Source organism: Hylobates moloch, unplaced genomic scaffold, assembly GCF_009828535.3.
Source record: "Hylobates moloch isolate HMO894 unplaced genomic scaffold, HMol_V3 SCAFFOLD_3, whole genome shotgun sequence".
NCBI classification, from domain to species: Eukaryota; Metazoa; Chordata; class Mammalia; order Primates; family Hylobatidae; genus Hylobates; species Hylobates moloch.
The window spans coordinates 81,317,300-81,339,064 of NW_026652278.1; the positions used below are offsets into that span (position 1 = coordinate 81,317,300).

At 49.0% G+C, this 21,765-nt stretch overlaps 1 protein-coding gene across 1 annotated transcript in view; it reads right to left on the reverse strand.

Annotated features, from left to right (window-relative positions):
- Nucleotides 1–1,254: 1,254 nt before the first annotated feature.
- The window catches only part of LOC116479120 (anthrax toxin receptor-like), a 165,694-nt gene continuing 145,183 nt past the window's right edge, over nt 1,255–21,765 (reverse strand). Inside the window, exons 6-9 of the mRNA XM_058436462.1 lie at nt 20,961–20,999; nt 19,760–19,939; nt 18,080–18,160; nt 1,255–1,829 (exon numbers count right to left, since the gene is read on the reverse strand). Of these exons, the coding sequence (XP_058292445.1) occupies nt 1,413–1,829; nt 18,080–18,160; nt 19,760–19,939; nt 20,961–20,999 (717 nt within the window). The 3' untranslated portion in view covers nt 1,255–1,412. The remainder of the gene's footprint in view (nt 1,830–18,079; nt 18,161–19,759; nt 19,940–20,960; nt 21,000–21,765) is intronic.

Here is a 21,765-nt window from a genome sequence, read left to right on the forward strand (position 1 = left end):
AGTAACTCCTCAGGATGATGGCACTGAAGGTCAAAGTCATGTGACCTAGAGAAAGCTCCCAAAGCCCTATACACAGAGGCAAGCCATTGCGTTGAAGCCTTAAAACAAAGAAACAAACAAACATGGGAGGGGGGACAGTGTGGTTATCACTGTCAAATTAGTCAATACTGTTTAAAATCCAAACCTGGTATATTTTTAATTTGTACTTGTCTTTCAGAATTTCTATGGAAAAGCATCAATATTGCATTCCAGTAGATGGGGGAGGTGGAGAGCCATTTATTTACTCTCAGAGATGGATTAGGGATGACTGGACAACCTCGGCCATAGCTCCCTCCTCCCGACGTGCTCACGAGCCCCATGTGGGGTGCCCATGGCCTGTGTGGGTGGCACCTTGGGCAGTCATGCAGCCACCATGTGCACACGGTGGGCGCTGGGACACTGCCTGTTGACACTCATCTCTGCTGGGGCTGTGGTTTCTTCTATGGGGACAAATGATTAAGGAGGGAAGTTTATCTTTTCTCGTGAAATGAGGAGGATTCCCTGAAATTTGCCTGGTCTTGGGGACGGTGTGGGGTATCTGGGAAGATAATTAGCATTTCCAGAAGGGCCTCACTGCCTTCTGGGACACATTCAGAATTTGAGTAGCCAAAAAATGGAAACCAGGGACAAGAAGATGAGGAGTACAGGAAGTGAGATATGCAAGTATTTTTCCTTTCAAAAAACTAGGCAGGGGCTGGGTGCTGTGGCTCACACCTGTAATCCCAAAACTTTGGGAGGCAGAGGTGGGTGGATCACCTGAGGTCAGGAGTTTGAGACCAGCCTGATCAACATGGTGAAACCCCATTTCTACTAAAAATACAAAAATTAGCCAGGCGTGGTGGCAGGCTCCTGTAATCCCAACTACTCAGGAGGCTAAGGCAGGAGAATCGCTTGAACCCGGACGCGGAGGTTGCAGTGAGTTGAGATCACACCATTGCACTCAGCCTGGGCCTGGGCGACAGAGCGAGACTCTGTCTCAAACAACAACAACAACAACAACAACAACAACAACAACAACAACAACAACAAATGCTAAGGAGGGAGACACAGTATTGAATTCATATTTCAAAGACTTTTTGGGCTTTTTAAATGGAGAATTTGGCCTAAGGCCTCATGTGTCCCAGCCCTTGATGACAGATGAAGTCGGGGCTGTTGGGATTGGAATGCATCCATGCCTGGCATCCCGACGGCACCAAGGCACTGTGTCGTGGCAGGTGCAGTATAAATCCAGCTCACTCAAAGGACAGGCTCCCTGGTGTCAAACACAATCAACTTTGATCAGCAAGAATTCAACTCCTTTGACCATAAGAAAAGACTCAATGTATATGTCCAGTTCAGCAACAAAAGCCTGTTAATCTTGGGTGTTTGGTGCCTTAGAAGTTGGGCTCTGAGTGGGGGAGTGACAAAGGGGGTTCTGCAGTGTGCCTGAGCAGCGGGGACAGCAGCGGCAGCATCCTGGAGGGAGGCCTCAAGCACCTAGCAGGGGGGAGGCGGCTCCTGGAGGAGCAGGTGAGGGGGAGGCACTCCCGGCTGGGTTGAAGGCAGCTCTTTGGGTTGCACAGAGTCTGTACTTGGGAAAAGTACTCCGGGCTGTGTCTCAGGCAGATCCTTGGGCTGCAGCGAGCCTGTTTGAGGGCGAGGCACTCCCGGCTGTGTCTCAGGCACATCCTTGGGCTGCAGGGAGCCTGTGGTAGGGAAAGGCACTCCTGGCTGTGTGGAAAGCAGATCCTTGGGTAGCAGGGACCCTGTGCATATGGGGACTGTGCAAGGGCTAAGCTGAGGTACCTGCCCTGTAGGGAAGAGAAGAGAGAGAAGGTCACCGTGATGGCATTCGAATTGGGCTCAGAAGGCTGCGGTTGCCTGGCTCCAGGGATGGGGCCAGGACCCATCGGCACCCACAGGGTGGGCCTTGCTGTGCTCCTCCTCTCTCTCCTGGGTGCTGCCTCCAGTCTGGACTCCTCCTTCCAGACTCAGCTGTAGCGTTAAAAGTCCCCTCTTCCTCTCCAGGCAGCCCTGGGTCTCTGACTCTGAACTCCCTCAGCCCTCTGGTCGAAATTGTTTGCTTCCCCCTGGTAGCTAGGGGGAGGCCCCAATTACCTCTGTGCCCCAGCATGGCCCAGAAGGCTCTAGTGAGCATGTGGAAGGGATAAGTGCTCACCACAGCCCTCAAGGCTGGCTCCAGGGACCCTTGGGTGGGTGATGAGCTGAGAAGGCAGCAGCTCCACAGTTCCCTTGGTTTGGGAGGAGGATGATTCAGACCCGTAGGAAGAGCAAACTCTGTCTTGCAGAAGCAGCTGCTTTGCTTTCATCTTGGGCACACACCAGTGTAGCCAACTCACCACCCACACAGCTGCAAGCCACACAGAGATTGTCTTCGTGTTCGTCTGCGATGCCTTTCTCTCTGCTGGCTTCTTATGCTCATGATCGGGGCAAGCTTGTCTGAGGACTTGATCAGGGCCTTTCAAAAAGGCCCTCAGGGTCACTCTAAGTAAGGTCAAAGGGACTGGGGTTCAATCTAGCCTCTGACCTCAGGCAAGTCACTCAACCTCTTGGGACTAGCTTTCCCATCTCTCAAATGGGCCCAGCAATACCAAACACGGATTGGTCACCCCAAGTCCATTCTTCCTGTCTTCCTTACTAACGAGGCCTGCTTTTGTTAAGAGAGGCAATGTGGTGCAACAAATCACCATGGCACATATTTACCTATGTAACAAACCTGCACATCCTGCACATGTATCCCGGAACTTAAAATTAAAAAAAAAAAAAGAGAGAGGCAATGTGCTCAGTCGTAAAATGACCTTTTCCCAGTCTCCCTTGCTGAGCAACATGGCCATGTGAATGCATTCTGGCAATGGAGTATAAATAGGAATTGTTGGGCATTGCTTTAAAGAAGGCTGCTTTCCCTTTTTCCTTCTTCTTCCTGCCTGGAGTATGAGTGTGATGGCTGGAGCTCCAGAAGCCATCTTGTAGGCATGAAGCAAATTGAAAGCCTGGACTTTTCAAGGAGAATTGTTAGGTTTCCCCAAGGCTGTTCTCTTGGGGCTTAGCAGGCAGCGAATTAGTTAACAATCTTTCTCAGAGCCCCTCAGCTCTCCCATTTCTCAATTTGTCTTCTGTTTCTGGAATGTTCTTCCTAATTCTGCCCAGTGAACTGCCACTCACCTTTTCAGACTCAGCTCCAGAGTGGCCTCCTCCAGGATGCCCCTTATCCTTGCCCCCAGCTAAAGTGACCATCCTGCTTGGTCTTTCCAGTCATGTCCTGGCAGAAGGCTGAGCCCATTGTGGGAATTGCCCTGTCCTTCTAGATGTGCCTGTCCTTGCTCTGCAAGCATGAGGACTGTAGCTGCATCCCCTTCAGCACCTGTGGCTGGAGGGCTGCAGCAGGATCCCAGGATGCCAGTGGGCATATGCCATTTTGCTTCGACCTCCCCATCTGTGATGTCGCGCTGATGATGCCCACAGAACACGACAGGAGCAGCAGCCCATCAATGCTTGTGGTTTCCCTGGCGTGGGGCCTGTTCAGCTCCTTCTGTACTCAAGGCCACCCTTCCCAGGCTGCCTGGAATCCCAGGGGTCTCCTGCCAGGCCACTCTCAGCCTGATGGTCCCAAGGAAACCCTCCATTCCTCACAGGTGTTCCCCAGAGCACACAGACTTTGAGCTTGCTTGAACCTGTCATTCATGCATAAAGCCTCCCCTTGGGCATGTGAGTGACAAATGCCTCAAATGCTGGATTCCCTTACAGAGACTGTCTCTCTCTTACTGAGGGGGCCCCTTCTCCCCTCTAGGCCCCATCCTGGGATCTGCCCTCTCCTGCCCATCCAGGATGATGCTCACCTTTCCCTTGTGCCCCCTCAGACCCTGTCCTGAGCCACGTGTGTCTGCAGCTGCCTGTCCACCCTCCTCCGTGCCTGATTGGGCTCCTGCTACCTGTTCAGGGATTCAGGCTTCCTTCTTAGTACAACCCAAGTGTGTTAGCCTGCTCTCCCTGGCTCCATCCATCCCCAAATCTAGTCCTCCCAAGACCATCTTCCCTCCCAGCTCACACCCTCCAGAGATGCTCTGCACTGCTGGCAGGATCCAGTCCCTCCACCCAGCCTGCACACCAGACCATCCCCTGCCAGGCTCCTGGGGTCTCCATACCCTGCCTTCAGGCAATCACAGCCCAGCTACTAGAAGAGCTGGCCGTGCCCTGACACCCTCCCTTGCTCCTCTGCCTTGAGGGCTCTGCTCCTCACCTCTCCATGTTGCACGCCCAAGCCCAGCCATCCTGAGCCTCAGCTCTGGTGCTGCCTCTGACAAGCTGCCTTCCTTGAAGGGAAGCACCCTGGTCCCAAAGCCCCAGAGCACTACAGCTGAGCCTCTTTCTCTTTCTCCAGACAGCCTGTCTCTCTCCTTGCAGCACAGAGTTGGGGTCCCTTCACATAACAGCACCCTCACTCTGCCTGCCCCAGGTCACACACAAAGCTCAAGGCCGTACCCAGAGCAAGAGCGACCAGAGAGTCTATGGGCTTGGCCCAGACCTCCACCTGGAGGCACATGGATGATTTCTCCACCTTTCCTTGGGGCTCAAGAAGGTTCAGCACTGCATTCCACCCACCACTGCGCTCCTGACCACAAGCCGACTGGATCCAGAGTGCAGGTCACTCCATCAGGATGTGCTGGGCCACAGTCTAGGCCTCACAGAGGTCGCTTTGTCATGGGGGCTCGAAGCCCCACCTCACTCCTCCTGGGCACCACCCAGACTATAAGGCCCAGGCAAGATCTTGGCTTCTGGTCAGTGCTCTCCTCTGTCCACTCAGGCCTCAGCCCCCAACCTTTTTCCCTCTGAGCAATCCCTAGGGGCAGCCAAGGCCATTGTGCTCAAACCCTCTTCTGGCATGGATAGAAGGCATGGCGGGAACCAGAAAGGATAATGCCACTCCCAGAAGGAGGTGGTCCCTCCTCCTGGCACTGCCCACCCAGCCTGGGGGATCTGTGGGGATGTTGTGAGGGGCTGCCTCTGTTCATTTTTGTGGGAGGAGGAAGTGCCAGCTGTGGGGCTCAGGGGCCTGCTGACTGCTGTCCACTCATTTCTCCCTGCCTTCCATCAACCCTGACACCAGTGCTGAGTGAGGGCAGGGGTGAGTCACCCTGCCCAGCCCCTGTTCCTTCCTTTTATCCATCTCTACTCACAGCTATTCCTTCTTTTTAGCCATTTCTACTCACATACTATGAGGCCACTAACATTTTTAATAAATTACCCTTTTACCATGAAGATGAAAAAAAAAAAAACCCAGATGCATGCCTTACAAAGAAAGACCTTCTGATCAGCCAGAGCTTCCTGTGATAAACACCTTTACTCCATGGCCTAAAGCTGAGTTTAGAGCCACTGTAAAGGACTTCCCTAACCCAAGGGTGAAGCCTCAAGGGTTTGCTGAGGAATTTAGAATGGCTCCCTGATCTTAACCAATTTTTTCACATAATATTGGGGCCTGGTGAAGCTAAGAAATGGATGGCAGCAGCAGAATGGGGTGGACCTGAGGAAGATATTAAAGACCCTCAAAAACCCCCGCGTGAGAAGGGGTAAAAGGAGCTAGAAAAAATGCTGAACACATTTTACATTCAGTTCCTAAGATTGTTCCAGAAAAACTTGATTGGTGCATCATCCAACCCTGCAGACCAAAGCAGGAGGAACCAGTTTCAGATTACAGAACTTGCTTAGAAACAGTTTCTGAAATATTTTGTGCTCAAAATATAGCAAGGAGTATTTCCTTCAGGGACTGGAATGGCATTAACTGCTGTATTTACAAATGAGCTCCGTCCTGAACTTGGCAGTTCAATTAAAACACATAAGCCAGGATGGAAAGTTACAGACATGACTGAATTGGTGGCCTTAGCTGAACATTTTGAGAAGACTCTAGAGCAAGAAAAAACCCAAAAGGCTAACAATCTTACGCCTCTCCAATTACAACAGTTACAGGGGCCAAGACCAAAGGGGCCTTCTTATTTTTATTTTAAATCACAAGCAAGAGGCCCAGAATAAGGAATTCCTTACCCCAAGGTAGATGCCTTCATTGCAAACACCCAGGACACTGGGAAAGGAGATTGTTGACTTTTGTCTCAGTCCACCACCAAGGCTCCTCCCTTTAGGCTGGACTGGTTCACCACTAGAGGGGACCCGAGAGATTTTAACACTCAGGATAATAAAAATAGACAAGGCTCAGGGATTCTCTGGTAAACTACTCCCCATAACACCCTTAAATAAACATAGAAAAACAAGACCTAAGCTGGGAATCCTGTGCAATGCTGGTGTATACCAGGGTCGCCTTATCCAGCATAAACCCCACTTTAATAAGCCAACAAGTCTCTTGGAATGAAAAGGTCATCTCTGTGGTGAGGGTTTTGAATCAAGTTCAAGAGGCTTCCGTACCTGAACCCGCCTAATCAACTTGGGGATATTTGCAGGAAAATATACCTTGCTACTATGTAATAGTGATCCAGTAAACTTGCCAGGGCAGGACTTTCAAAGTTGAAAGGGCACATACAATTCTCCTCAGAGGGAGAAGCAATCGTAGAGTTTCCTGACTCTCCTGAACCAGAACGGTTATGCTCTCTACAGACAAATCAATAAGATCAAAACACAGGCCCATAATGAAACACCTTTCTAAAACACCTGAATATTTACGGGTCTCTTCCTCAAATGATAGAGAAAGAATTAAAAGTGTGGAGCCTATTAAGGTCCAAACTGGTCATTCTGAGTCTTTGCCTAAATTCCTCCAATATACGCTAAAACCTAATGAAATTAAAGGGCTCTCAACAATTGTAGGAGATTTAACTAAACTAGGATTTAGAATTCCACGTACTAGTCCTTGTTAACACTTCCATCCTACCAGTTAAAAAACCAAATGGATGAGGTTGAAGATTTGTTCCAGATCTACAGCTAATTAGTAATATTATAATACCAAGATTTCCCATAGTCCAAAATTCGAATACTTTATTATCTAAAGTACCCACTGATTTAAAGTGGTTCATGGTAATAGACCTCTGCTCAGCCTTCTTTAGCATTCCAGTTCATAAAGGGAGGCAACATTTGTTTGCTTTTACTCAGAAAAATCAGCAGTACACCCGGCCTCTTCTATTTTTCCCAGGCATTGCCTCAGTACTTAATAACCCTGCAGTCTTCTGGACATTCTACTGTTACTCAGTATGTAGATGACCTGTTATGCTCTCCCACTCAACAGTGCTCTGAAATTGACTCAATTTATCTTTTATAGCAACTCACACATAAAGGTCACAAGGCCTTGATGGAAAAATTTCAATTTTCAAGAGAAATATTTCACTATTTGGGACATGACTTGACTGCTGAAGGGATTTCCCTCTCGCCTGGGAGAATTAAAAACTATTCAACATTTTCCTTGGCCTGGAACCAAAAGACATTTAAGAGGTTTTCTTGGACTCACAGGATATTGAGGATCCTGGGTCCCAAATTTTCCCTTAATTGCCTCACTATTGTTTTAGCTCACTAGAAATGCAATATGGGAATCTTTACCTTGGAAAGACAGTCCAGGCTTTTAACCATGAAACTGGCCTTATGACAGCCTCCAGCTTTAGGACTTCCAAAGTACACTAAACCTTTTACCTTGGTTGTTCATGAACACAACAATCAGGTATTAGAAGTTCCTACTCAAGAACATGGGGGAAACATAGGCCCACTGCATATTCCAGTCTGCAATTAGACCCAGTAGTTAGGGAATATTCTAATCATTTTAAAGCAGTAGTAGCAGCAGCCAAGTTGGAAGCTTCATCTGAGCTTGTTTTAGGGAATGAACTCAATTCACAAGTCCAACATGCTGTGAAAAGTCTATTAAATTTCAACCAAACACAGCATTTTTCAGCAAGCCAGCTAGCATCTTATGAAATTCTTCCTGATGTCTTCTAATCTCCATCTAAAATGCTGCAACCTACTTAACGCTGCTATTGTATTAACTCTACCTGACTCTGGTGATGACCACAATTGTGTAAGTGCAGTATTGGAAATAGTGGCCTCTTGCGTTGATTTACGAGACAGTACATTGGCTAATCCTGTGTTATTATTTTTTTGTTCATAGGTCCTATGCCAAAAACCCAAAAGAAAATATCAGGCAGGATATGCCATTACCACCCAAAATGAGCTAATAGAGGAGGGAACTCTTCCTCAACTTAAGTCAGCTCAACCCACAGGCTTTTTGCTCTCACCCAAGTCTGTCCTATAGCTAAGGACAAGCCAGTAAATATTTACACAAATAGAAGATATACTTTTGGAGTAGTACACAATTTTGGCATGTTATGGAAACAACAAAGGATTTCTTACTTCCAGTGGGATCCTCATTAAAAAAACGGACTCCAAATAGATAAACTTCTTTCTGCTACCTGGTTACCATCAAAGATGGCCATTATTAAGATTGAAGCTCATACCTGTAAAACTGAACCTGAATATAAAAGGAATGCTCTAGAATGTATTTATGCCAAATCAGCTAGTGCTGAAACTGTTAGGATATACGATTTAAATTAACTCCATAAGATTGATCCAAGTCAATTCCCTCATGATGACCTACTCAACAAACACTGCAATGCACTTGATTTGGAAAAACAAATTTGGTATCTAAAGGATGTAAATTCAGTGTTAAGCATAGACCCACAGACAGCTCAGATGGCTGCCTGGCCCTTCCTGAATCTTTGAAGCTTCTACTATTAAAAGCTCTGCATTCCACAACTTGTCCTGAAACAGAATCCACGTTATGAAGAAATACTGGTGGGATGACTGTTTCAAAATTGCTAAAATGGTTTATAATCAATGTTTGGTTTGCCAAACTCATAATCCTGGGAAAATAATAAAAACTTCAGGTAGTATATTTTCACCACTTGATGGGCAATTTTTTTTTTTTTTTGAGATGGAGTCTCACTCTGTCACCCAGGCTGGAGTGCAGTGGTGCAATCTCGGCTCACTGCAACATCTGCCTCCCAGGTTCAAGTGATTTCCTGCCTCAGCCTCCCGAGTAGCTGGGACTACAGGCACATGCCACCACACCTGGCTAACTTTTTATATTTTTAATGGAGACGGGGTTTCACCATATTGGCCAGGCTGGTCTCGAACTCCTGACCTCATGATCCACCCGCCTTTTGAACACTTACAGATGGACTTCATTCAGTTGCCAATCTCAACGGAGTATCAGTATGTCCTTGTAGCAGTTTGTATGTTTTCTGGTTGAGTAAAGGCTTTCCCATGTGGGAAAGCTGATGCAATAACAATAGCCAAGAAATTATCAGAAAATGTGTTTCCTTCTGGCGACTCACTAGAGAAATCTCCAGCAATAAGGAAACTCATTTTACCGGGCAAGTTATAAAGCACTTAAATAAGATATTATGGACATGATGGCACTGTCATTGTCCTTAGGCCTCTGTTTTCTGGAAAAGTTGAAAGAACAAATGACATCTTAAAACTCAAATTGACAAAGTTAACTGAGTCAATTGGGTTGCCTTGGCCAAAGGTACTATCATTGGCTTTGATGATAATCAGATATGCTCCTACTGGAAAACATAAGTTGATACTTTATGAAATAGTCACTGGAAGGCATATGCCCCTAGTAACAGAACCGCATGCCTCTCCCACTCTCCTAAACTCTGATATGCCTAAACTTGGAAGGCTTTAATGCATTATGTCAAAGTGTATTCTCACCAGGTAAAGGAAGCTTTTTATGATGCACTGACTGAGGATAATCAAACCTTTCATGGTCTAGAATCTGTAGCTTGGGTCTTCTGGAAATGATGTTAGAGGAAAATTGCTTTGAACCTCATTGGAAGGGACCATACCAAGTCCTTGTCACCACCAACACTGCAGTGAGGCTTCAGGGCCTTGGACCTTGGGTCCACATTTCACAACTCAGAAAGGCCCCTTCAGACTCTTGGGACTGTATATCTATTGGAGACTTTAAGGTAAACCTGATGAGAGAAATTTCTCCCCAGAAGCAGACAACATCCTAGAAATGGACAACTTTTCAAAGATCATAAATTAAGATTTCTCTGACATCATGGAAAACTTAAGTTTTTGTCTTTTCCCCTCATTTCCTGCTGTCCTAATCCTTTCCTTTTCTCTATAGGAAAATTCATGGGACCACAATCAGTGGATGACTTTAGCTCAAGCTTCTGCTCTAGCATAAAACCCGAGCAAGTGGGTTTGTGGGCTAAAACCAAAAAAATGAAGAAACAATTCCATTAATGCCAGTGTCTCTCTATGTTCCCAAAGAGAATCACCCTGAAACTCCAAAGGAAGAGTGGAAAGTTATCCTTGATACACTGAACATCATTGCTACTTGCTTTCCTGCACTTGCTAGAAACAACACTCTAACATTTCCAATTAATAACCTGATTGTTACCAAATATACAAAACCTATTCAAGTGATACTTGCAAAAGGTATATTTGGCTTCCAGGCACTAGTCTCTCAAGACCTGGGAATTACCTACGTGGGTACAAGTAATTGCTGTATAACGTCACCAGATTAAATTCAGTAGGGTACTTTTTAAAAACTAAATGTGGTTATATACCTTTACAACATATTATAAGGGAGGTACAAAAAAGCGAACTTCCTTTTATGCAGACTAATGGGCAAACAATTTTTTTTTGAGACAAAGACTTCCTCTGTACCCCATGCTGGAGTGCAGTGGCATGATCTTGGTTCACTGCAACCTCTGCCTCCTGAGTTCAAGCAATTCTCGTGCCTCAGTCTCCCAAGAAGCTGGAATTACAGGCATGTGCCACCACACCCAGCTAATTTTTGTATTTTTAGTAGGGATGGGGTTTTGCCATGTCGGCCAGGCTGGTCTCGAACTCCTGGACTCAAGCAATATGCCCACCTCGGCCTCCCAAAGTGCTGGGATTACAGGAGTGAGCCACCACACCCGGCCATGGGTGAACAATTTTAACAAACCCTTGCTCAAATACAACTAAATGGACACTTTTCCAACCCCTAAGGGCCTATATTGGGTCAGTAGAGAATCTGCTTATTCCATTATGCTGAACCCCTGGGAGGTCTTGCTACAAAATTTAAGAATTTTCCCAATTTAATGATTAGCTCTAAATTTCATACAGTGGGTTCCCCACTACCAGCAAGAGTGAGCCCTCAGGAAACCAACTGAAATCTTTCCTCAGTAGAAACTAGTTTCTCTTTGTCTGTTTCAAAGTTGGTGCTAACTTCAGTTATTGACTGTTTTTGCTTCTGATCACAGGAGCTATCATGAGAACTTTCATGGGAAGGTATTTGAAAGGCAGGAGTTAGCCATATCAAATAGCCAGATGTGAACCATGGGTAAAAGCCATACTCCAAAAGAGAGATGATGACATATGCATTCGCATGGAACATCATGCAGCTTCACATCTCCTTTTTGCTACAGTTGAGGGCTTGTGTTTGGTATTGAACACAAGTGAATGGTATACCTATCTCTCCTCTGATTTTGTTACTACAGAAAGTTTAGTTTAAAAGGTGGCTGGTATTACTGTTTTCTTAGACTCTGCCACCAAATGCATTAGGAAAATCTCTCAAGAGAAAGGAGCACACAATGTGTTTATGGGAGCAACTGGCAGTTGGTTTGCAGGCATCCTAAATGGTGGATGACAAACTTGGGTTTTGTAATCTGTATATTTATTCTAGTGACTTTCCAGGCTATCATGCTTGTGTTACCAGGCTAACAACACAGATGAATGCCTCTATAAATCAGGCCATTTTATAGTGAATTATGGCCTTACACCCTGAACAAAGACTATGACCAATCAACTTAAATGCTGTTGAGCTGCCTATACTGCATGAACCTTGACTTGATTGATTTGGGTCAGTTTGCTTCATAAAAAATATTGTTAAGGAGTTCACTTTGGTCTTTTGGTATCATCCTCTTTGTAGTCGTCCTAATAGTCCCCGTGGTCCACTGAACCCTATGAAATCTTCGATGTTTTGTATGCAACCATCCATTGAACCTAAGTGGTCTCACTTCCACTAAGTCAGCAAGAGCATACAAAAGTATTGAACTGGCATGATGTTGTGACTTGTGAATTCCATACTGAGATCAAGTAACTCATTTATGATGGTGACAGAGAGTGGCATCAATGCCCAAAGTTTTGGTCAACCTCCCCAGATTGAAAGGCCGCTCAAAAGAGTGAAATTGTTAAATAAAACTAAATCTTGGCCTGAGAAAGCCTCCATACTCACATACTTGAGTTCTCACACATGAACCACAACCTAAATGAGTACATAAACAAACTGAAAACCCAACTGCAGAGTGTGCTTCTGTAACAGGAGCTGAGCCTCGGCCATTCACAGCAGCCACACTTCAGCCACTCACAGCAGCCAACTGTTGAAATGAGGAGGACACACAGAGCTGTCGCCAATTCAGCAGTTTCTGTACCTCAGTTCTGTTATCTCTATGTGGTTTTCCCTTTTCTGTTCAGAAATCTTATTTGACCCTGTGGTAGCCCTGGAACCTCTCTGAGTCTGTCCTGATTCTGGGGGCTGCCCTATTTGGAATCATGTTTTGTTTTTTTCTACTCAATTAAACTCTGTTACATTTAATTTGCCTGACGTTTTTCTTTTGACATATATTAAACAATCCTTAAACATCCATAAGTGCACTTGATCTCACCTGCATACACACTGTGGTACCAGGGGCTACCACAACAATTATACACTCTATTTATTCCAGGTAGTGTTTGCTTGATTTGGGGCCATTATTTTATCAGCCTCTTGTTTTTCATTATTTTAATTTTTGGAGCTTAATGTTTAACATTGGATAAGGCAAATCTTCTCTCACTGCTTTTCTGTATTAAAAATTCCTTAATGATTCTTAACTATTTTTTTTCAAGTCAACTTGTCATTTTGATCAAATTCCCTAAAAATGTTTCATTACAATTTTCACTAAAATAACACATTAAGCTCATGAATTCCTCTGGGAAAAGTTGACATTGTGCTCTAGATTTTTATATTTTCAAATTTCTCTTGTACCAGTAGGTAAAGTTTTATGGTTTCTTTTCATCATGGGTCAGCACATTTGTGTTACACTTATATATGGGTATTTTGTTTTTTATTGCTATTGTAAAGAGAAAGGAATCTTTCATGTTTATTTCCACCTCCTTTGTTTCTACTTATTTATTGCAAAACATTCCAGTGAAAACTTACCGCAATCATTCCAGACCTAGTGTTTACCCACTGCTGAGGGATCCTCCCGAGCAGGACCCAGGGCACTAACACTGAGGCCACCTCCTCTCCTCTGCCCCAGTCTATCCCAGGAGATACAGGGAGCTCTGAGGGATGGGTCTGCACCTGCACTGATGGAGAGGAGCAGGGTTGGGGTGCCTCACAGTAGAGGACACCTCCAGGTGGCTGCCCCCTGAATCTGTGGGGTAAGTGTAAGGTGTTGAGGAGTTTCCTGGAGTTTGAGAAGGTCTCCTTCCTCACTGCCTCTCTACTGATTGCAGATATCTAAGCCAGCAACTAATTACTTCTCACATCAGCTCAACCACTCTAAGGTAAAGGGACATTTCCTGAAGTGATTGGCAAACAATCCGAAACCTTAATTGCCAGTGCTTTGGAGTTTTGGCTCAATCTTTGTATTTCCTGATTATGTTACAGAAATGTGCGTGTGCGTGCGCGCGTGTGTGTTGGGGTGGTGGGGTGGTGCTGAGGAGTCGAAGGGAAGCTTGCTGTAATTGCAATACCAAAGTTATGATCTGAAACTTTCCCAAAAAGCACTGGCTTCAAGAACAGCTGCAAGCCGGGATTCCTGGAGAGTTGGAGGCCACAGCCAGCCTGGCTTTGCCACCCCTGTCCCCTGGTCTAGTGTCCTCCACGGGCACATGATTAGGAGGAGAACTCAGGAGCTCCATGGCCATGAGTGCATCCTAAGGCCCGTCTGCATTAAGCTCCAATTGTTACCTAGAACAACTCTCCCAGCAAACATGAGTACGAATTTAGAAGGAGGTCTGCAAGTGACAGTGTGAAATCAAGATATTAATATTCACAAATGTATCATGTGTAAATTTCAGTAAATCCTCATTAGAAGCTGTCAATAGTTTCTTGGAAATCATGACTTACAGTGAAACAGTATACAAGAAAAACAACTGGATCATAGATTAATTGATATTAGTAATTTAAGGTCCTGTGGCATATATCTAGTCCTGAAGACATCACCAAACTTCTAAATAAAAACCAAAATGCTTCTAATATTAAACATTGAAATAAATGTGAGCTATACATACCTTTAAGAAAAGTTAATAAAAGCAAATAACATAATTATTTACTCAGTTATTCCAGCTTAGGGTTGCAGGAGGCTGGAGCCTATCCCAGCAGCTCAGAGTGCAAGGTGGGAACTAACCCTGGACAGGATGTCATGTCCTTGCACGTGCACTCACACACCCACACACTCACACTGGGCCCAGAGAGACACGCCAATCCACCTGATGTGCACATCTGTGGGATGTAAGCGGAAACTAAAGTACCCAGAAAAATTCCCTGCAGCCGTGGGAAAAACATGCAAACTCCACACAGACATTGGCCTCAGCCGGGAATGGATTTTTTTCTGATCAGCATCATCATTTCTCACTCAGTGTTCAGATGACATTGAATGAAACCTTATATGAGGACCTGCTGTGTGACATTTTGCACCGTAGAGAGATGCACTTGCAGGTGTTTCCATAGATCACTCTGACAGCAGGACATGGGGTGGAACCTGACTCAGACATGAGCCTCCCCTCAGGTCAGTTCATAGCCCGGCTCTACCACTCAACAACCCTGCCACGTTGAGCCTATCACTAAACATCAGAGCCTCGGTGTCCACAGCTGTGAAATGCAGACAGTAGTGACTACCTTGCAGGACAGAGAGGTGGCCACGCTCATAGTAAGGACCTGGAGCCAGGCTGTTGGATGCTGGTCCTATTGCTCCTGGCTGTGTGACCCTGGGTAGGTTACCTAACTTTGCAGGGCCTCTAGCTTCCTCCCCACAATAGAGTTATGGCATATATTAGTTTGTGGAATGTACTTGCAACAGTGTCTGGCCCACCTTAAGATCTATATGAATGGCAGCTATGAACCCTCTGGGTGTTGTGAGAATGAAACGAGATCCAGTTTCTAAAGGGCCTCCTGCTGTGGTGCGCACACGAATTAAACTCACTGGAAAGGCTGTTATATCATTGTGGGCACTACATTTGGTGACAGAGAGTAAGTTTTCACACTATTAGCCTGACTTTCTTGATGGATCGAGTAATATTGTTACCCGTTAACATCTTGAGCATCCACAGGATAAGGTGAAGGAGAATCCTCAGCATGGATGGGAGGTAGAGTTTGGCTCAAGAGCCTCGGAGTCTTGCTGCTTCATTTTGTATGAGTGTGTAGTGGGGATGGCCTGGAAGAGGACACTATCAAAACATTTATTCAGGGAACTGAAGGTGATGGAGCAGGGAGACACACTCAATTTAAAACAAAAATTAAAAGTAAACAAGACTGACTGCTTTTGCCACAAAAATGCTGAGGTTTTTGGTAAACTGAGCCTTTGAGAATTTCCTGCATTATTATGTGCCGAAATGCAAAAATGTTTGGATTTGCTGTAACAATAAACTAAGCAAAGTTTTAAAAGGCAGCAGCTCCTCTAAATTCGACAGCACACTCCAGTCGAACAGGCTCATCAACTTCTCGAGCTTATCACACCCCCAGGTCAGCCCACAATGCTAAGTCAGGAAGAGGAGTTTGGAAATAGCCTCCCCACCAGGCCGGGGCATGGATGGAGAAAGAGGCATGCACTGGTTCTGTCAGGGTCCCCCAACCTGCTGAGGGCCTGAGTGAATCCCTGCCTGAGGGGAGATCCTAGAAGAGGGGTGTGCAGCACAGGTGGCCTCTTCATTCTGCAGGGAAGAGACAGACAGCCTATGCCTGTCCTGGCAGGACATCTCACTGCTGCCTCCACAGCCGTGCAGTTGCAGTTGGGCTGCCTGGCTGGGGCCGAGCCACCCACCCACGCCTGGTCTCCAGCGGGTTCCCACTGAGATGCACTCTCTCTCCTCCAGCCTCAGGGCTCCTTCTCACTCAGGGACCCCCTGGCTCCGGCAGGAAGGGCACATTCCCAGTGTTTCCAAGCAGGAAGCTGCTGAGCTCGCCAGCAGCCTGGCTGGTGTCTGGCTCTGTACACTCATGACTAGGCTTACAGGCAGACCCTGTGGCTCTGAAACAGGATGAAGGTCTCAGGGGGACACATCCTCTTTAGTGCATGATTCATGTTAGACCCTGGGGCCAGCACACCAAAGGCTCAAAGAGGAGAATGGGGAACTCCTGCCAGATTTTCTGAATTCTTGGGTATCTGACAGAAATCCTACAAGACACCCAGTCGGGTGTTCAGGACTACAGTTGGGAAGGACAAGGTCAAATTAGGTTGTGGCAGAGGAGCTAGAAGGGAGCCCAGGTCTACAAGGCATAGCTATGGGCCTCCCTGGGTTAGGGACAGATCTGGGGTTGATTTCTGATAGCCTGGAGGCAGCCACTTACTATCTGGGTGGCCTTAGGCAACTCTCTGGGCCACTCTGGGTCTCTATTTTGCCATTAGTAAAACAGGAATTGTCTCTCCTTTTCCAAGAATCTCAAGGTGGACTTCACACGATGACAGTGGCAAGGGCATGGCAGAGCCCTGAGCAGTGGTAAGTGCCCTCCGTAATGCAATTACTCTGCCCCCCACCACCCCACCCCTAAACCTTAGCTTCGAAGAGCTTCCCTCGGGAATGAGACAATTTCAGACACTTGCTCCATCCCCTGTCTCACCACACTGGACAGTAAGGCCATTTCTGGCCCTTTCCCATGCCAACCCTCCCACCTCTTGCCTTTCCTCTGCTTGAGGTGCCTGTTTTCACACTCGTCCGTTGAGCTCTATCCCTCCTAAGTGTCTCACCTGTTCAGTGCATAAGGCTGGACTAGTGCTGTGTGACTTCAACTGGGCTGTGGCAACATGGAGAGGCCTTATGGGACCTTGGATGGAAAGTGGTCTTCTGTGCAAGCGTAGCTGGGATTGACAGCCCTGTGCAGAGGCACAGAGCCAGGAGCCCAGCGGCTGGAGGAGCCCTGCATGCCTCTGACACCGGCAATGCCCTGCCAGGTGTCAGCACGCCTCCCGGGGGCTCCCGGCCCATTTCTCATCAGCAGCATCCAGAGGCTTGCAGCCTGCAAGGCCTTGTCCGTGCGCAGCCACCTGGCCGCTGACAGCCTGTGCTGGCCTGATGCAGGAGGTCTGGCCAGTGCAGTCCCTCTATAAACCCTAGGGATGAGATGATCTTCCAAGTGCAAAGGACTGGACTGTGGGAGGCACAGGCAGATGAGCCCCAGGCCGAGCCAGAAGCAGGACTCTTCAGGGCCCTGGGGCCTGAGCAGAGAAGCCCCTTGGTGCTGATCCAAAAGGAGAGCAGTGCAGAGTAAGGGCAGGAGCCAGGCCCAGTGCACATCCAGCCCTATCACTCGCGGGCTTTAGGAGCAGGAACGTGCTACTTAATATCTCAGCACTTCGGTCCCCTTCAGTAAACTGGATAATAATAGCACATAGGTACAGTTACTAGGAGGATAAAAACAGTGAAAGCGTGGCCTAGGCTAGCAACTGGCCCACGGGAGGACTCTGTACATTACTGAGGCCTCATTAATAATTATTAGTCTTCATTCATAATAAGTTACAAAGAGAAAATCTTAACAATTTGGTCCTCCCCATGGTCCCAAGGCAATGAACCAAGGAAGGAATCCTTATTCCCTGTTAGAACCAGTCACTGTTGCCCAACGACCCTGTTAGCCATCCTAGCCAGCACTCCTGGCCCCAGGTGATGAACAAAGGAAGTGCTTGGGTGCCATGTCCAGAAACTGGCTGGGATGCCCATGGGCACCGTTTCTGTGTGTTTTGTGCCGTCCTCTTTGGCAGATGCCTGACATGGCTCTCTGAGCCCCAATCCCAGAGGACAGTGGTCAGGGGAAAAGCAGTGGCCTTCTGTCCATCAAGTGTGTCCCTGTGCCCCAGCTTACCTGGTCCCTGCGCTGACACCACATCCATGGCAACTGGCGGCAACTTGGGTGAGAGAGGTCACAAAAGGTATCCAGATTGCCCTGAAAAGCAACGTGGCCATGAGAAAGACATGCAACCTGGACACTGCCTCCAGAAGGCATCAGGACTCCCCAGCCCCCCATGGCTCTGTCCCCAGGAACACACCCAGACAAAGCTTCCATCTCCCTCTGGGGGAGGGGCCTGGCAGCCTTGTGTGCTGGGGACGTGGTCACTGTGGCCACAGAGAGTTTTGGAATCTAGAACAAAACAGTATTTTGCTGAAGGAAGAGAAAACGCCAGGGGCAGATTCAGACAAAAAGTCCAAAGGCAGGAGGAGCCTGTGGTTCCGAGCAGAGGTCCTGAAGGGGAGCATGAGTTAGACCTGGGGGCCCAGCATGGGGGCCTGGGCAGGAGCTCATGGCAGGGAGAAGGAGCCTTGCTGCTGGGGCACACAAGGGGAAGGCAGGTGAGAGGACCATGCCCTGCTCAGGGAGTAGATACCTGAGACCAGGGAAGAGAGAAGAGGAAGGCAGAGAAAAACAGGCCAGAAAGCAGCCCAGGGCCCATGGTGGGCAGCCCCTTTGCCACTCGGTGCTGCAGTCAGGCCTTTTTGGGCCTTGGTGGGGATGGCATGAGGGCTGTGCGTTGCAAGGCAGTGCAGGCCACTGGCAGGCGACTTCCTACCCCTGGAGGCTGTGTTTCGGCTTCTCTGTGCCCCACAGTCTGAGGAGAGACAGGCCTGGCTTCCCCAGATGCCCACTGAGGCTGCAGAGGAGCCTGACCCTCCCAGCAGGAAGCAAGATATCCGACCACAGACAGAGCCACGACCAAGGGGGAGAGGGGCAGAGCCAGGCAGGAACTCTGGGGTCCTTCTCCCTCAACACCAGCCACCCAGGTGCCCTCTCTACCCCTGTGCAGGGCGCCCTGCTGCTGCCTGGCTGGGTTCCCCTCAGCAAGATGGGCCCTGGACCCGCCCGTGAAGGAGGTTTCCTCCGGGAGAGTGGCTGTTGTGTTGGCTCCGGGGCTCAAGCTCCTGCACAGGTGTCTTGTGAGGGCGCTTTCAGGTCTCCACCTCCTCCCCTCCCTGCAGCACCTGTCAGCCCATCTCAGCAGGCGACAAGCCCACTCAGTGACAGCTTTTCCTCACTGCCTGAAGATCCTGCTGCCCAGGCTGGCAGGTGCCCCTGGCATCCTTGCAGTGATCGTGGTGGTGAGAACATGTGTCAGGACTGGTCGTTTCTATTTTTTTTTTTCTGATCTGCATGACCTTTTGTGACTCAGGTTGCTTGACACATGCACCTGCAGGCAGGTGGTCTAAAGCCCGGGGCCATTGCCAGAGCTGAGGCACCCCTGTGGGAACCAGGGACTGGTCAGACATCAAAAGCTGCCACTGTACAGAAACATGGATCCTTCTAGAGAAGGAGTTCAATGTGCAGGGACAGACCTGGTGGTTCAGGGGCAGGAGCCCTCATATATGCCTGCCACTGGGACATGAGGGTGAGGTGGGCATCTGGTTGCTCTTGGCATCAAGTGACCAAAGTCCAGCCCCCGTAGAGCCGGCCTTCCTCCAGGGCTCAAGTCTCTGCAGTGGGACCCAGCTGCCCCCTCCTCCCACAGTCCCATCCTGGTGTCACAGCCCCTCTCCACTGTGCCTTTCTCACCTCTATCCCTCTCATCCCGCACACTCCTTGGCATCCACAGCAACAAACAATCACAGTGGGGCAGGTGTTTACAGGAGCTGGGGGCGGAGGCGGGGGCGGAGGTGGTGGAGGCGGAGGCGGTGGTGGTGGTGATGGTGGTGGTGATGGTGGTGGAGATGGTGGTTTTTCCTGCTCTGGCTCCTAAATAAAGAAAAACAACTGTCTGCTGACAGTGCTGGCAGGGCACAGTGCTGGCCACTCCCAGATGTGTGTCTGGAGAATGAAAGGACCAGAGAGAAACCCACACCACAGGGGAGGGTCCTTCATGTGAAAAACATGCAAACTCCTCCTTGTTGGCAGATATGGCTCTTCTCGTAAATGCCAACGACTTTGTCTCTGTCCCCTTGGTTCTCCCGTGGCTGCCCTTGTTGAAAGAGGTCTGCTCTGGGGGCTGTGCAATGGTCCCAGCATTTGCAGGTGACTGTCTGCATCCACCTGGTTGCAGATGCAGCCTCCCCAAGCCCACTCAGCAGCACCGCAGAGGCCACCCTTGGCCAGGGAGGCCTGTTCCCACCCGATCCCAGGCCCAGGGCCTCCTGCCTCAGCTACTCACCACTGCCCATGGCCCCTGGGGTGGGTTCCCAACCCAGGTGAGCCACAACCTGCTCCCAGACTCATGGCCCCTGTGCTCACTGGGCTGGTGTCCCTCCCAGCTCGGTGCCCACCAGGACTCCCCCATCCCTCAGGCCTGCAGTCCTGAGCGGCTAACCCCAGCCAGCCCCTGGTCCTTGCCACGAGATATGGATCCAGGGAGGCCAAATGGAGCCACACCTGCCTCTATAACCTGGGGACAGGGCCAGGTCCCTGAAACACGGGACTCCTTTTCCAGAGCGCCTCTGTCCTTAGCATCTTACAAAAGGTCCTTGGGATATTGACAGAGAGCCCCATTTATTCAGGACAGATCATCATAGTTGCTGAAACTGGCCACCCCAGGCTGTGAATTGGTGACAAGGCTTATGTTAAGGGGTGCAGGGAGCGGGAAGGGTGTGCTGGGGACATCACTGTGAGTCCCCCATCTTCTCGGGCTCCATTCTGCCCCTCTGTCACCTTCTTCTCTGCTCAAGCAGATAGAGATCATGGGGCGCAGGCTTCATGGCACTCTTGGTGAAGGTCAGTGGGCTCGTTGGGAAGTGACAATATCGGGACCAGAACTGCGACTTACCTTTTCTGGCTTCTGCACAGGTGGTGACTCCTTGACAGTCTAGAATGTTCAAAAGAGACAAACGCAGGCTGAATGGGGGTGGGCGGGCTCTGCCTTGGCCCTGCACACAGCTGGGACCCTGGCCTGGAGCACCAGGACAGAGCACTGCCTTTGGGGTGTCACTCTGGCCACCCTGAGCCTGTGAAGTTGTACCCGGCAGGCTCCTCCTCCCAGGCCTAAGCCTCCAACCGTACCCAAGGGGATCTCCTGTACCGCCGCTGTGGGGTTCCTAGGGGTCAGCCAGGCCAGGGACCAGGTCCCTAGTGAGGCTCAGCCCCTGCAAGTGTCCTTCTCGGCCCACAGCCACAAGGAGAAGAGAGCGTCCGCCCGTCTTCCCTTCCTTAGGGAGAGCCTGTCTGTCCCCAGGAGCCCTCCCTGAACTCCCAGCCTCATGGCTGAGTCCCGGGCTTCCTCCCTGTGCAGCTCCCCATGCAGACATGAGCCCTGCGTGTTCCTTGGGCTGAGCTCTGTCCTCTCCTCCCTCTGCTCTGTCCTCTGTCTGCAGCTCTCTGAGCTGGGTGCGTCCACCCCAGCTCCCAGCACCCCTTCCATCTTCCCTGCCCCAGGCACCATCTCTGTTTTTGGGTCCTGCTCTGCCTTACAGGGAGCCCTTCCCACTCCTGTGGGGTGGACATTTCACCCTCAGCCCTGACAGGACAGGACTGTGAGCTGCCTGTGGGGAATGGTGGCTGCTTCATTTCTGTCCCTACGCAGCCCAGCATGAGGCCCAGGGGAAGCTGGAGCTCAGTAAAGACAGGTGAAGGAA